General features: G+C 39.3%; 1 protein-coding gene across 2 annotated transcripts in view; it reads right to left on the reverse strand.

Annotated features, from left to right (window-relative positions):
- Positions 1–1,171: 1,171 nt before the first annotated feature.
- The window catches only part of ARHGAP5 (Rho GTPase activating protein 5), a 39,655-nt gene continuing 27,969 nt past the window's right edge, over positions 1,172–12,857 (reverse strand). For both annotated transcript variants that reach the window (XM_028721066.2, XM_028721058.2), the window contains exons 4-7: positions 10,195–10,272; positions 8,247–8,378; positions 6,032–6,137; positions 1,172–5,249 (exon numbers count right to left, since the gene is read on the reverse strand). In XM_028721066.2, the coding sequence (XP_028576899.2) occupies positions 4,919–5,249; positions 6,032–6,137; positions 8,247–8,378; positions 10,195–10,272 (647 nt within the window). In that variant the 3' untranslated portion in view covers positions 1,172–4,918. The remainder of the gene's footprint in view (positions 5,250–6,031; positions 6,138–8,246; positions 8,379–10,194; positions 10,273–12,857) is intronic.

Here is a 12,857-nt window from a genome sequence, read left to right on the forward strand (position 1 = left end):
TGAGTGAAGGTACCAAACACAAAGCAATAACCCAGCGAAAGTAATAACTAGGGAACTTGAGACTGATTTTCCTACTCAAAAAGACAAAGAGGGTAGGTCAGATTTGAAGGGACAGCCCTCCCAGCCAATGTCAATTTGCAGTTTCCTAAGTCCAGAGAAGGGAAAGCTGCCCAAGACAAGTGCATTTCTGCCATGAAAATTTGGGGGAAATAGCATGAGTTAGGCTAACACAGAATGCCAGAGAAAAATAAATAAATAGTGGCCAAACATGCAAAAGCTTATAAGCCCATGAGCTCCAACGACAAATTTAAAAAATGACATTTTTGGTTTACGTATCTATCAATGTATCTACATATCTACTTGCTTTGTGTATAAAAAATTCAATTATAAAAGTCAAATTATCTTCAAAAGTCTGCTGATTTTTGTATCATGGTTATTTCACGAATTAAAATTAAATGAGTGGAAATAATTTCTTTTTGGTGGGCGCCTCACATATTGCAGCCTTAACAGAAAACAAATCTTCAGCAATGTGAAGTTTCAGTAGAAGTGTAAGAAACACATGCATAGAAGTCCTATCCTAGTTAACAAGAATGGCAAATTTAAAGGATTTGTGTCTGTCATGTTTTTTCAACAAGTTATCAGGGTAGCATATAACCAAAAATAAATCATATTTAGCCTGTAACCTATTGGGTTGGATCCAGACTTGCATAGAAACAGGTGTTTCTGTGGGTCAAATGCTATTTACTGGCTGTTCTTCAGGGGCCTTCTATCTGCCAAAAGCCTGCTATGGAGGGTTGGGGAACACTCAAGAAAGTATGTGAGATGGTGCTGATAGCTGCTATAGGGAAGTGATTTCACAAAAAGCAGCCCCTTTCCTCCAGCGGCAGGAAGATCCACTAGATCTCAAATGCTTTTATTTGTGGAAGGGCAAGTCTGGATCCACTCCACTGTGTTCTTCATCAATGTACATATAAATCTTGCTCATCTATATTAAAAAGTAGATGTTCCTTTCTCCCAAACTGTCATACTACATTTAAATAAGGCAGCCTAAAACTGTATTGGAAATGCTTTACAATTTGTTAAAAGTAAATTTCAAAAACACCCATTGCAGAATTTCACCATTGTTTGCCCTTCAGAAGTTGAATATGCAACTAAACATTATACACAGTAGGCATCTTAATGTTTTATTCATTGCATTCTGCATACAGATAAGCTTCACCGATATTTAATTCACTGTAGCATTCTGTAGGTGGTGTGACAAGATTACATGAATTATAAAGAACTTTAAAAGTATATATATATTCAGCTGATATAGCATCACAGTTACTGTAATAAAAAAAAAAATCACAATGGAAGCTAAGGCCTAATTTTTAAAGTTCTCCAATTAGTTCATTTCTTTACCATTTTAAAGAGAGATTAGAAACTAAACTCCAGTACCTCAAAAATAAACAAGTCAATGGTAGTTTCTAGCAACCAGTATTCAAGTAATGCAGAAAACATACAATGAGAAAAATTGTTGCTCTTCATTAAAGTTGTATACCTATTTACACTATGTTAAAATCCTTAAAGTTGAGTGTAATGTAAAAATAATCTGTAAAACATCATTTAATATAAAATACCACTTATAGTGTATTATGTGTGAGAATAAACATACTCATAAAATGTTCAAATACGCATTAGACACACAACAGCAGGATGCTAAGCACAGCTATTTAGAAATAAGTCCCACCAACTTCAATGGGCCTGACTCCCTAGTAACTAAGCTCAGGATCATAGACTAAGGCTATAATCCATGTCACTGATTCTCAATGGAATTTGCTCAAGCACAACTGTGCCAAGGACTGCAGCCTAAACTGTTTATTTCAGAAACACACAGAAAATAACAAAGGTCAGTATGAAGCATGAGGAAATCAAACTGACAACTGTTGAGCACTGTTCACATTACTGTAACTGACCAAATTCACAATATCAACAAATTGTCTAGGACCTGAAACATAGGGGCAGGGAGTAAGCGATAAAGGATTGCTTCACTAGCCAAAATGAGCAAGCCAAACTGCGGGATGAGTAATCATTCTGTGTAGGTCAGCTGTTTATAACATCTATGACATGCATAGGATTCTCACAGATTATGAGGGGCACTTGGGCTCCAAAGACCACGTGTGTCTGATTTGCCTCCTGTTTTCACTTAACAACCAAATGTTTTAAGCGGGTATGTGTGTATGAAAAGCTGCTAAAGCAAAAAAACAACAGGCAAAAGAAAAGTGGGTTGCTGAAAGCCTTCTGAGTAGCATCCGTAGCGCTTTAATTTCAACGCAAAGATCACAGAAGGAGCAAGTAGGTGACACATGCAAGTATTTTCTGAAGTGTTAACAAAGCTTGCAACCTAGGGGCACCATTGAGTTTTACGTAGCAGCAGGGAGTGCTAAAGTTGCCTTCAGATTATGGGATATGCAGATACAGACATACTTGTGCATTGTTGTATGCCCTGTGCATTGCTGTAAGGCTGCCTTCTCCACCCCAATGCCCTGCAGGTATTTTGGACTACAGCGAGCGCCCACCATCCCTCATCGTGCTGGATGGAGCTGATGGAAACTGGAACCCAAAACATCCTGGCAGGCACAAGGTTGTGAAAGGCTGCTTTGATGTGACAGCCATGACGGTGGATCATATTCTAGGCCAACTAAAGAATAGCATTCTAACTGGTTATAGGATAAGCAGAAGTTCCTAACAAAAATAGGTTGTTTCAAATAGTTGTCTATAACGACTTGAAAACAAGTTCTGCAAACCTATCTGATAGGTAATAAAATAGTTTATCAACACGGTGAACTAAAATACACTAGCTTACAAAAAAATGGAATTCTAAGTGGAAAAACGAATCTCAACTCTCATTCTGTTAGACAAATTCTTTAAATGGATATGAATGAAAAATGTAAGCCTACTTGAAATAGAAATAAGCTTTTTCTGTACAGTTTGATGCTTTTGTTTAAACCATCTATAGTAGAAAAATAAATTCTTTAGCAACCTAGAAACAGTTTATAAAACTCTTGAAGTTTAATTTTTTTTCTTAACATGCCTATGTTAAACTGATAGCTATAAATAAAAGCTATTTAGACAACAGATGTAATGTAAAACAAGTTAATGCTACTACGTTTATAGGACGAAATTTTATTCTTGTATTTATATCCTGTGTGCTTTGAATTTGAATAGAGGGTTTTTTGTGGTTGTTATTTAAAAAAGATAGTTGCAAGAATATAACACAAATATCAAGATAATTTATAATATACAAATACTTAACAGCAGCCTGTTTAAGGAATCTTAGCTAGAATGATAAGCCAAGTCATAACTGGAAGTACAATACCTAGGACATAACAATTGAAAAAGGCAATTTTTATTTTTGAGAAATGGAGCAAAACTCTTAAGAAACTTAATTCTTAAAATGAAAATGCAGATCAATTCTTAAGAAGGTTGAAATTCAAAATTGTTCTACTTGCTATATTAGATAGCAAACTGAATGAAAATTACAATAGTGTCTACAAGGTTTTCCCATCTACTCAAGATATCTCAGCAGCTGAAGAAATCAGGGGTTGTTGATTTTTTGAGCAAGAAAGAAACTCAAAAAATAATTTTAGGATCTGCAATAATTTGTTGCATGATAATTAGCCTTCTATCACATTTACTGAACACCAAAGATTAACCAAGGATGTTTAAATTAAGCAGCATTCTTTTACAGCAAAACTTGTACCAATGTAAAAGAAAAATAATTTTATAATGGTGCAAAAACAGTAATTTTGAATTTTAGTACAACAGATCACAGAAAGAAAACCACATGAATACAAGTATCATTTTATGTACATATTAAGATGCTTCAGTACCCAAAGTATTTATTGCTATATATTAGCAATGCTTTTTTATACCTTTAAAGGGCCACAGAAAAATATATATAGCGTATATGTTAAATTTAAGTCCTAAATCGTTTGGTTTAGCAAGTTTACACTACAACAAAATTTTCATTTATGTATGAAAAGTTATATAGCCTTATATGAAAATGTCAAACTATTTTCTATATACTAGATGAATTCCCAATGGGAAAAATTAAAATTTCTAAAATATATTAGATTAGGTTTACAAGACCATCAATGATCTTTCAAACATGCAGCTGTTTACAGAATTAACAGTATTACAAAATAAGGGGAAAATAGGTAATAGCAACATTTTTGCACAATGGTTAAACTCACTTTTACAATAAGCATGTCCTTGGTATTGTGCTGTAAGAAAAAATAATTTTATCAACCCCTCAAACAAAAATGTCCACAGGTTTCTTGAAGAGAAATGGAAGGTACAAGAGTGTGGTATTTATAACAGTACAGCTTATGTTCTTTCTGAAACAAATTGTACTGTAGCATGAGTAGTTTGGAATTTACAAATAAGATACAACTCTATTTTAGCTGTCCACAGCAAAGGGTTAAATGGGAATGAAACTGCCAGGAAAAAAGGACATTAAATAACAAAAACAGCCCTAAAGCAGGCTGTAAGCATTGAATGTTCCATAAATGATTTATTTAATCATTACATTTCTATAGAAAAGTTTTATTCACAATATATTGTGACAAACCGTCACAGGAATGATAGTGATTGCAATAAATGTTCATGCAACAGCAGCTTTGCACTTTAGTTATTTCTGGTTCTGTTTTTTTAAATTAAACCGCTCCAGTCATGCTAATCAGATAATTTTGACCTGCAGTGTTTAAGAAACAAGGAGTATAGTATGACTATAACAGAAAGGTCTGAGCTTGAATCCAGATGTTGTCATAAGTACTATCGTTGCTTTTGTATCTTGAAACATGCATGTCTAGTTTTCCTTTTCTATCCAATGCCAAGCTGCCTACAATCATCTTCTTTTTGCTATCAGTTGTTATATTTAAATAATCCCAAGAGGATCTGCTTGCAACTGGGGTTGTATCAACTGAGGTTGTAGAGGTGGCGGTAACTGTAGTGGTATGATGGGATCCACCATCTGCACTGGGTTGGAAGGTGGAGGCTGGTGTGCCACACTGTCAGAGGTTTCTAAAATTTCTCCATTATAGAAGAAAAACTGGCACTGTTGAATGAATGTCTCTATTACGGATTGAAGGATCTTGGTGGTTGATAGAAACTCTCTGTTTTCAAAATCAGGTCTCATTAATGTTGGCCAGAAACAGATAGATAAGTTATCTGCAGTCATAAGATTGGTTCTGCTTTGTTGACTAACCCTACAACAAGAATAAAAATGTTGAAAGCATTAATCGTTCATAAATCAAAATTAAGAAGATAAAAGTAAGTGCATTTAAAAATACTCCACACAATTTCTTTAAAACATCCAGCAACAGCAACTTTTAGATATAGGATCTAGTTAAACATTACATCCAGAATGCAGGATGAAAGAGAATTAGTCTTGGACTTGTGTCTACCCACACCCATTCTCCCCAAGTGAACATTACTACCACATACAGTTTTATACAAGAACTCCATGGATCTGCTTTGTATCTGCATGGATTGCTAGATCGCAGAGATCTATTAACATCTACCCAGAAAGAATGGGTTGGTGTTAATAAAACATGGGAATGTTTTTATCATGCATGTTAAGTTTACACATCAAAACCCATAGCTCAAAAATAGAAGTAACATTTACTTACTACAATATGCATCCACATACATCCATACAGAACACTAGACACTAACAATGTGTTAAAGGAATACTGCGGAAAAAGCTTTCTAGTGGTGTTATCAGTTTTCAAACCAATGTTGCATGTGGTCATGGGTGTCATTGGCATAAATACCATTGTACATATCACAGAAAAGCAGTTTAAACAGGGCAAAATGGTATAACTAACTATTCCTTATAAATATTAACAAACAGTGAAATCCCCTGCATGTATATTCAAAAGTAAGGTATGCTAAGGCCAATGGGATTCACAACAAGGTATATGTGTATAGGATTGCAGCCTAAATTCTATTACCAATCATTTAAATGGATAATTTGAAAAACAAATACCTGTTCAGATGAGTTATTACATATCTGAAGACATCGTAGTTCACTGGATGGAATTTCTTCACAATTTCTTTTAATTCATAGAGCCTCTCTGTTTTATCAAGGATTTCTGCAGAAGAAATGATTTTTTTGCCAAATATTGAAAAAGGCTTTGAATGTGAACAGTATTAACAAAACTGTGAAGTTAAACAATGGCCCTCTGTTGATCAAGTATTCTATGCTGTCAGTTTCTCACCCTCCTTCCTCATACAGTGGTACCTCGGTTTAAGAACAGCCCTATTTACGAACTATTCGGTATACAAACTCTGCAAAACCAGAAATAGTGTTCCGGTTAGCGAACTTTACCTTGGTCTATGAACAGAAGCCAAATGATGGAAGGGCACTAGCAGTGGGAGGCCTCATTAGGGGAAGCGTGCCTCGGTTTAAGAACGGTTTCAGTTTAAGAACCGACTTCCGGAACGGATTAAGTTCGTAAACTGAGGTACCATTGTATAGGCTAATTTTGAGAGAGTTGAGAGAGAAAGAGAGGCAGCAAGAAATGCTAGGGACTGTTTCAATTTGAAAATGCTCAAAAGTAGAGTCCCTCTCTCAGAGACTTCTAAAAACACAGCAAAGCAGTGTACACCATACAGAAGATACAATGAAATAAAAATATAAATAAAACATTTTAAAAATCCTTAAGTACTGGTTGCTGTAAAATAAATTCACTTTTCAAAGGCATATCTACTAAAAAACACTGTTTTTAGGTGATTTCTTAAATAAAGGCAGAAATGATTCCTGTTGAATCTGTACTGGCAGGGAGTTTGGCAGTACAGGACCTGCCACATTATAGGTCCTTAAAAGTATTTTGGGCCCAAGTTGTTTGGAGTTTTGTGCATTAACACAAGAACTCTGAACCTGGCCCAGTAGCAAACTGGCAACCAGTGCAGCTCTCTCAGCAACTGGGTAACATGTTGCCAATTGCCTCCTCCTGTGTGCAGTCTGGCTGCTACATTCTGCACTAGCTGCAGCTTCTGTAAAAGATACAAGGATAGTCCCACATAAAGAGCATTACAGTAGTCAATCTTGAGATTACAAATGCATGAATGAACATGTATTAAATGCTTTTATTGATTTATAGGAAGGCAGTACTGAAGCCACAAAATATTCTTACAGCATATTTTTTAGAGAACAAGCATATAGACAAGCGGATGGATTCTCAAATGCAGGTAGCAACCTGGATTCTTGCCTAGGGATTGGTGGGGCTGAGAAAGAAGATGCTCAACTGGTACTCCAAATAATGTTGATAGGTTTTTGTGGGTATATCCAGGCAAGGGGGCAGGCAAGTTTCATAAAGTTTGAAACTATGTGTACAGAATTTTAGAACACTTATTCACAGTGGAAAGTTCCACAAATGTGATTCTTATTCATAGATGAATGTATTAATTTGTTCAGATGATAAACACTACAAAGCCTATTAGAAATCTCTCTAATTACCACACTCACTATTATAAAATGGCTGCATAAGTTATCTTTACAGATAAATTACAGGGAACTGTAAACTTCAGCTTTGTGGAAGAGCTGCTAGCAATATTTTTAAATGCTTTAGTAGGATGCGTTTTACTAACTCTTGTTTTCAGTAAAATCCCTGGGAAGTGAAGTCAGCAGTAAGTTATAAAGGATGTTGCTTCCTCATGTAATTCTACATTTAGCTATAAAATGGCAAAGATCTGTGCTTTTAAACAGCATGCATGGTTTTTTGCATGGGTGGCAGAAGTTTTCACATATATTCACAAGCACCAATCTTTGCTTTTCAGAGAAGACAGCTGGGAATGCTACATGCTTATGGTTTTCTGAAGTGCAGCAACTATGTGTTATATAGCCATAATAGACAGACAACTATCACCAATGAATTTTACTTCAATATTTATCACTATAAGCAGATTTTCCTATTTATTGGAATTTTCCAAAGATATTCAGAAACAAAATATATTCCAGAAGACTGGGAGTGGGTTCCAATCACTGAACACTCCTGCTAATGGAAAGACAATTTTAACCAATTTTTGTTTCCCTCATGAGCTACTTGCACCCACAGAAGTAAAAAATCTGCTCTGCAGTGGAGTGGGGGCCTTTGGAACAACATGGAAGATGGCTTGGAAGGCTGCCAAGCGAACAGAAATCAGCAAAAATAAATCTCCTGACTTCTATGTGCCACAAAAGAAAAAAAAGAATTGCTTACTTGATGCTTCAACTAATTCTGGATGTAGTGAATAAGGAATTAAAGGATCTGGTAGATCTGCAAAGAAAGCTTTCAGAGCTCCTGCCACAGCATTTACTGTCACATCCATAGATTCCAGACTGATATTATGATCTGTAAAACAACACAAAACAGTATTTTATTAATGAGAGCCATAACTACACATTTCTAAAAATGACGTACTGAACGATAAATACAAATCAGCCATTGACCACTCAATTTAAATTACCCTGGAACAATGGGCTATTGTAGACTTGTCTGCCATAAGCGCTGATCATAATTATCAATGTTATAAATCATCTATTCAGATGTTATGAAAATGACAGACTGCCCTGGGGTTTTATACACTCACACACCAACCATAATCAGCATTATCAGAATTTATCCCCTTTCACAGGAATGGGGACTATATATTATTACACCATGCTATCAGCAGCCAAGATTATTCCTCACAAGAGAACTGTACAGACTAAGGCTGAAATCCAACATTGTGCAAGCAGACATCTGCTTAAGCAATGGTACTTTGCATATAGATTGCTGTTCCACAACCCTACTGGATCTAATTTTGTGGGGAGGGGGCAAGGGAGGGAGGCAGAGAGGAACACTAACTCCCATCACATGAGCAGAAGTTCATTTGCTGAGGCATGGACACCACTGGATGTTAGCCTAATTTATTTCCAAAGTTACACAATTTATTTATTGTGCAAGTAAACTCTAACCTGGTACTTGAGAAGAAAAACCTTGTGTTAAGGTAGCAATGGATTATTTATCACATCATCCACCTTCACACTTAAAACTGGTTAAGGAGGAGGAACCCACATATTCCAAAGTTATAGGATAACTTTTAAATAAATAATAAAGTATACAAGACTAAAGCACTGCCTTCTCTCCAATTCAAACCTTCTCCTTTGCAAGCATTACAAAAAGTATATTTGTGCTAAATTACAAAAAAAATATCACTTTTTCAAAATGTGACACTAAGTTACAATTTTTTTATACCAGAACTGTTGCATCAGCAAAGTAAAATATTTAGGATACACATATTTGCAGGAGAGTTAAACCACAAACCTGTGCATCATTAGCAGAAGTGCAAGGTTTTGAGACAACATGAAAGAATTATAATTTTTTGGTAAAATGGAAAATCTGGAATAAATTACTGATTTACTCTTCAAATCAGGAGTCCACAAATTAAATGTCCCCAACGGCCAACTATGATTTGTATTAACTAAAAACTCTGCCCCACTCCATATTCAAGGGTGGAAGGTTTGACTGAAACACTTAAAGTTCAAAACAAATCTAATGTCATGTTAAGTTTTGTAGGCACTCGGAAGCAGAAAGTCTTCCTAATCTTCTGAGCTCAGTAACAGAGAACAATGGTTTGAATGCAGAAGGTTCCATGCCCAATTTCTGGCATTTTGAGAGGCCTGGGGAAAACTCCTGTCTGAAAGTTTGGAAATCTCATTTCCAAAGAATGAATCCGCTTCACTGTTAGAACCAAATTGACAGTTGTTGCAGTAGAATTATGCTTTACTACCTGTACAGCTCAGTTACAGATCAACCACTCAGAATTTTGGGGGGACAAGTAGGAAATGGAAGGGGCGGGGTTTTATTTAGATGTTGTTGTTTTTGATAAATTATTGTGACTTTCAAATTGAATTGGCTAATTTTACTGTAATCAACTTTATTGTAATCAACTTGTAGAAAAGCAGGCTACTGATCTAACAGTAAATGAACAAATTATACAATTACCACACTGCTTACCACTGCATGTTCTCAATACATTAACACGCAAATCGTAATTTGTACTTCATATAACTATACAAATGCACACTCTCCAGCTTCTATGATTATCTGTTTGGAAAGCAAAAATTAGACTGCAGGGTTTGATACACCAAAAATTATTTGTGATATGCATCATATCTCCCATTACCTTGATCAAATTGCTTCTGAATGTTGTCTTGATCAGTTTTATTCCCACTAACACGATAGAGACCTTCAGTACATAGACCTTTGGGGGTGGAAAGCAAATGTCACATGGTTATATTTTGCAAACGAAAAGTTATTATTTAAGCATAAGCAAAATTCGTATTAAAATATCTATCACACTCTTGAACATAAGTTCAACAAGTAGCCTGCCGAATGCTTTACTAGACGGCCTCTGCTATAGAGCAGCCATCCTATTCTGATACAGAGGAGGGGTCCATTTGGTTATTATGCCAGATGTAGATGAGAGATAGAACACTCCATCCCTTTTAGAGCACTCTATGCCTGTATGAAACTCCATCTTCATATTTGCATGCAATTCCTTGTTGCCTGCAGCTAACAGGCTAGGGCTTAAAAAAAGATTTGCACTCTTGATTTCTTCAATTAATATGGTTTGATTTCTTGTTTATTTGCAATCCTAAGAATGCTTTAAGGAAAGCAACCCTCAGCTTCAATTCAGTGGGCATTACTTCAGAGTAAACAATGGTTGTAAAAATAGTAAGCAACAAAATTAATCATCACTCTTTTAAAAACAAAACATGCACTACTACTTGCTCTCACAAAGTTTTATATTTTAATCACCATTAAAAAAGGAAATGCATACATAATTACATAATCTTACATAATCTTAACGACTGTTATGAATAAGCCCTCATGCCAATGTATGTGATCTGAATTCCCATAATCCCTCTTCACTTCTTCAATCCCACCCACACCCTCACTCATATAAACCTAGTCAAAGGTTTGATACAAGAAAAAATAATTGTCAGCATTTACTGGAATCTACAAAGGGAGGGACGCACGAAAGTGTAAGTTTCAATTCCCCCCCCCCTTGCCTTCCTTCTGTGCCAACCGCCAAAAAGCCAAGAATCGCGGGACCGCCGGCGGAGGGGGGGAGGGCGAGCGGAGGCAGCGGCGAGCCCCGTTCCTCCCCATCCGCCCCATTCCGTGCAAGGAGCGCGAACAGGTGTGAGAAGGGGGTCAAACCTGCGGGCCGGCGCCGGGGAACCTCCAAGCTTTGGGGGTGGGGGGGGAGGAGGCAGCAATGCGAGGCAGGAAGGAGAGCGCGGCTTGGCTGGGTGAGCTTTGGCAGGGGCAGGGAATGAGAGCCGCGAGGCGGGCGCTGCGGACGGAGGCGCTGCCCGCCGAGCTCGCAGGCAGCCAGGCAGGCAGACGGCGAGAGCCCCACACTGGGCGGCCTCTCCTGGGAAGTTTCAAAGCTGTAGTTAACTTTTTTAGATTATTATAAAAAAATTTGAATGCTGGAGCACGATTTCTGTTCTCATCCTGAAGCAAAGTTCTTAACCCAAGGTAATATTTCTGGGGTAGTGGAGTCTGTAACCTGAAGCCTCAGTTACCAGAGGTACCACTGTCCCATGTAATGTAGTTTTGTGTTTTTGTGTTGTGAGCCTTGGATGTTAAACAGCCACCACCACCGCAGGCCCTTAAAAACAAGGTACTTTCATATTCATCTTTACTTGGAGGCAAGCCTCCCTCTTCCCAAGGGGGCCACTTCCCAATTCAGAGTGCTTGGCATCCTAAGGAGGGGAGCAGCGCTGGATTTGGGACGCTGCTGGCGGCAGAGGGGCGCAAATAACAACACTGAACAGATCCGTTGGAAAAAGCAGCTGTACCAAAATGAATTATTGCGAAAATGAGGGATATTTGAGGGAGGGGCCGTCAAATGTTGTCCTCGCCCAGGACGCCACTTGAAGGAAGCAGCGGGGGCGGACGCGGGTTGGAATCCTCTCAGCCCGGCCTCCCTCACAGGGTTGTTGTGGGGGGTAAATGGTGGGGGGTAAATGGCGGGGAGCCCCGCCCGCCCCCCCCACCGGAGCTCCTGGGAGGGAGAAAAAGGAATACGAAAGCGCTAATAATAAAAGCCTGTCCCGCAAGAGGCCGGCAAAGGTCACCTCTGACGCCCTTGCGCCTCCCTCCCTCCCTCCATTGCGCGCGCAGCGGGGGGGGGCGTCGCTCACCATCCTCCGTGGCTGCGCGTGGCGGCTGCAGGTCGGCGGGCCCCTCTGGCGCGCGTGGACGGCGGCGCCCCTGGCGCAACTCAGGCGCTGGAGGGAGCGGAGCGAGCAGTACATGGCGGAGGCTGAGGAGCGAGGCGCCGCGGGCGGGCGAGGGGGAGGAGGACGGAGTGGGCGGAGTCGCAGCCAATGGGGTGGAAGAAACCCACGTTTCCTTTTTGAAAGAGAAACTTTTAAACGAGCGCGTGGTTGAAGAAGGCGCTTGCCCAGCTCCCCTCTGCGCCTCGGAGGGCGGGTTTGAGCACGCGCAATGCGCCGCCCTCCCGCCCTGCGCCGCCGCCGTTTCGCGCTCCTCCCTTTTGTGCGCGCTGCCCCGCCGCCGCCCCATTGGCCGGGTCCTGTCAGCTGATCCTGTGTTATTTCCTGTGTGTGTGTGTGAGGGGAGAATGGAGAGAGAAACCTCGGCACCATCACCGCGGAGCCGCCCCCGGCTCGACGCAGATCCTCGCTGCCGCCGCCCCGCCTCTCGCCGCCCGCCTCGCCCGCCTCCCTCCCACGGCACACCAGGCAACGTCTCGCGGCACACTAGTGTGCCGCGGAACACCGGTTGGGAAACACTGATCTAGTCTAACCC

Source organism: Podarcis muralis, chromosome 1, assembly GCF_964188315.1.
Source record: "Podarcis muralis chromosome 1, rPodMur119.hap1.1, whole genome shotgun sequence".
Lineage (NCBI taxonomy): Eukaryota > Metazoa > Chordata > Lepidosauria > Squamata > Lacertidae > Podarcis > Podarcis muralis.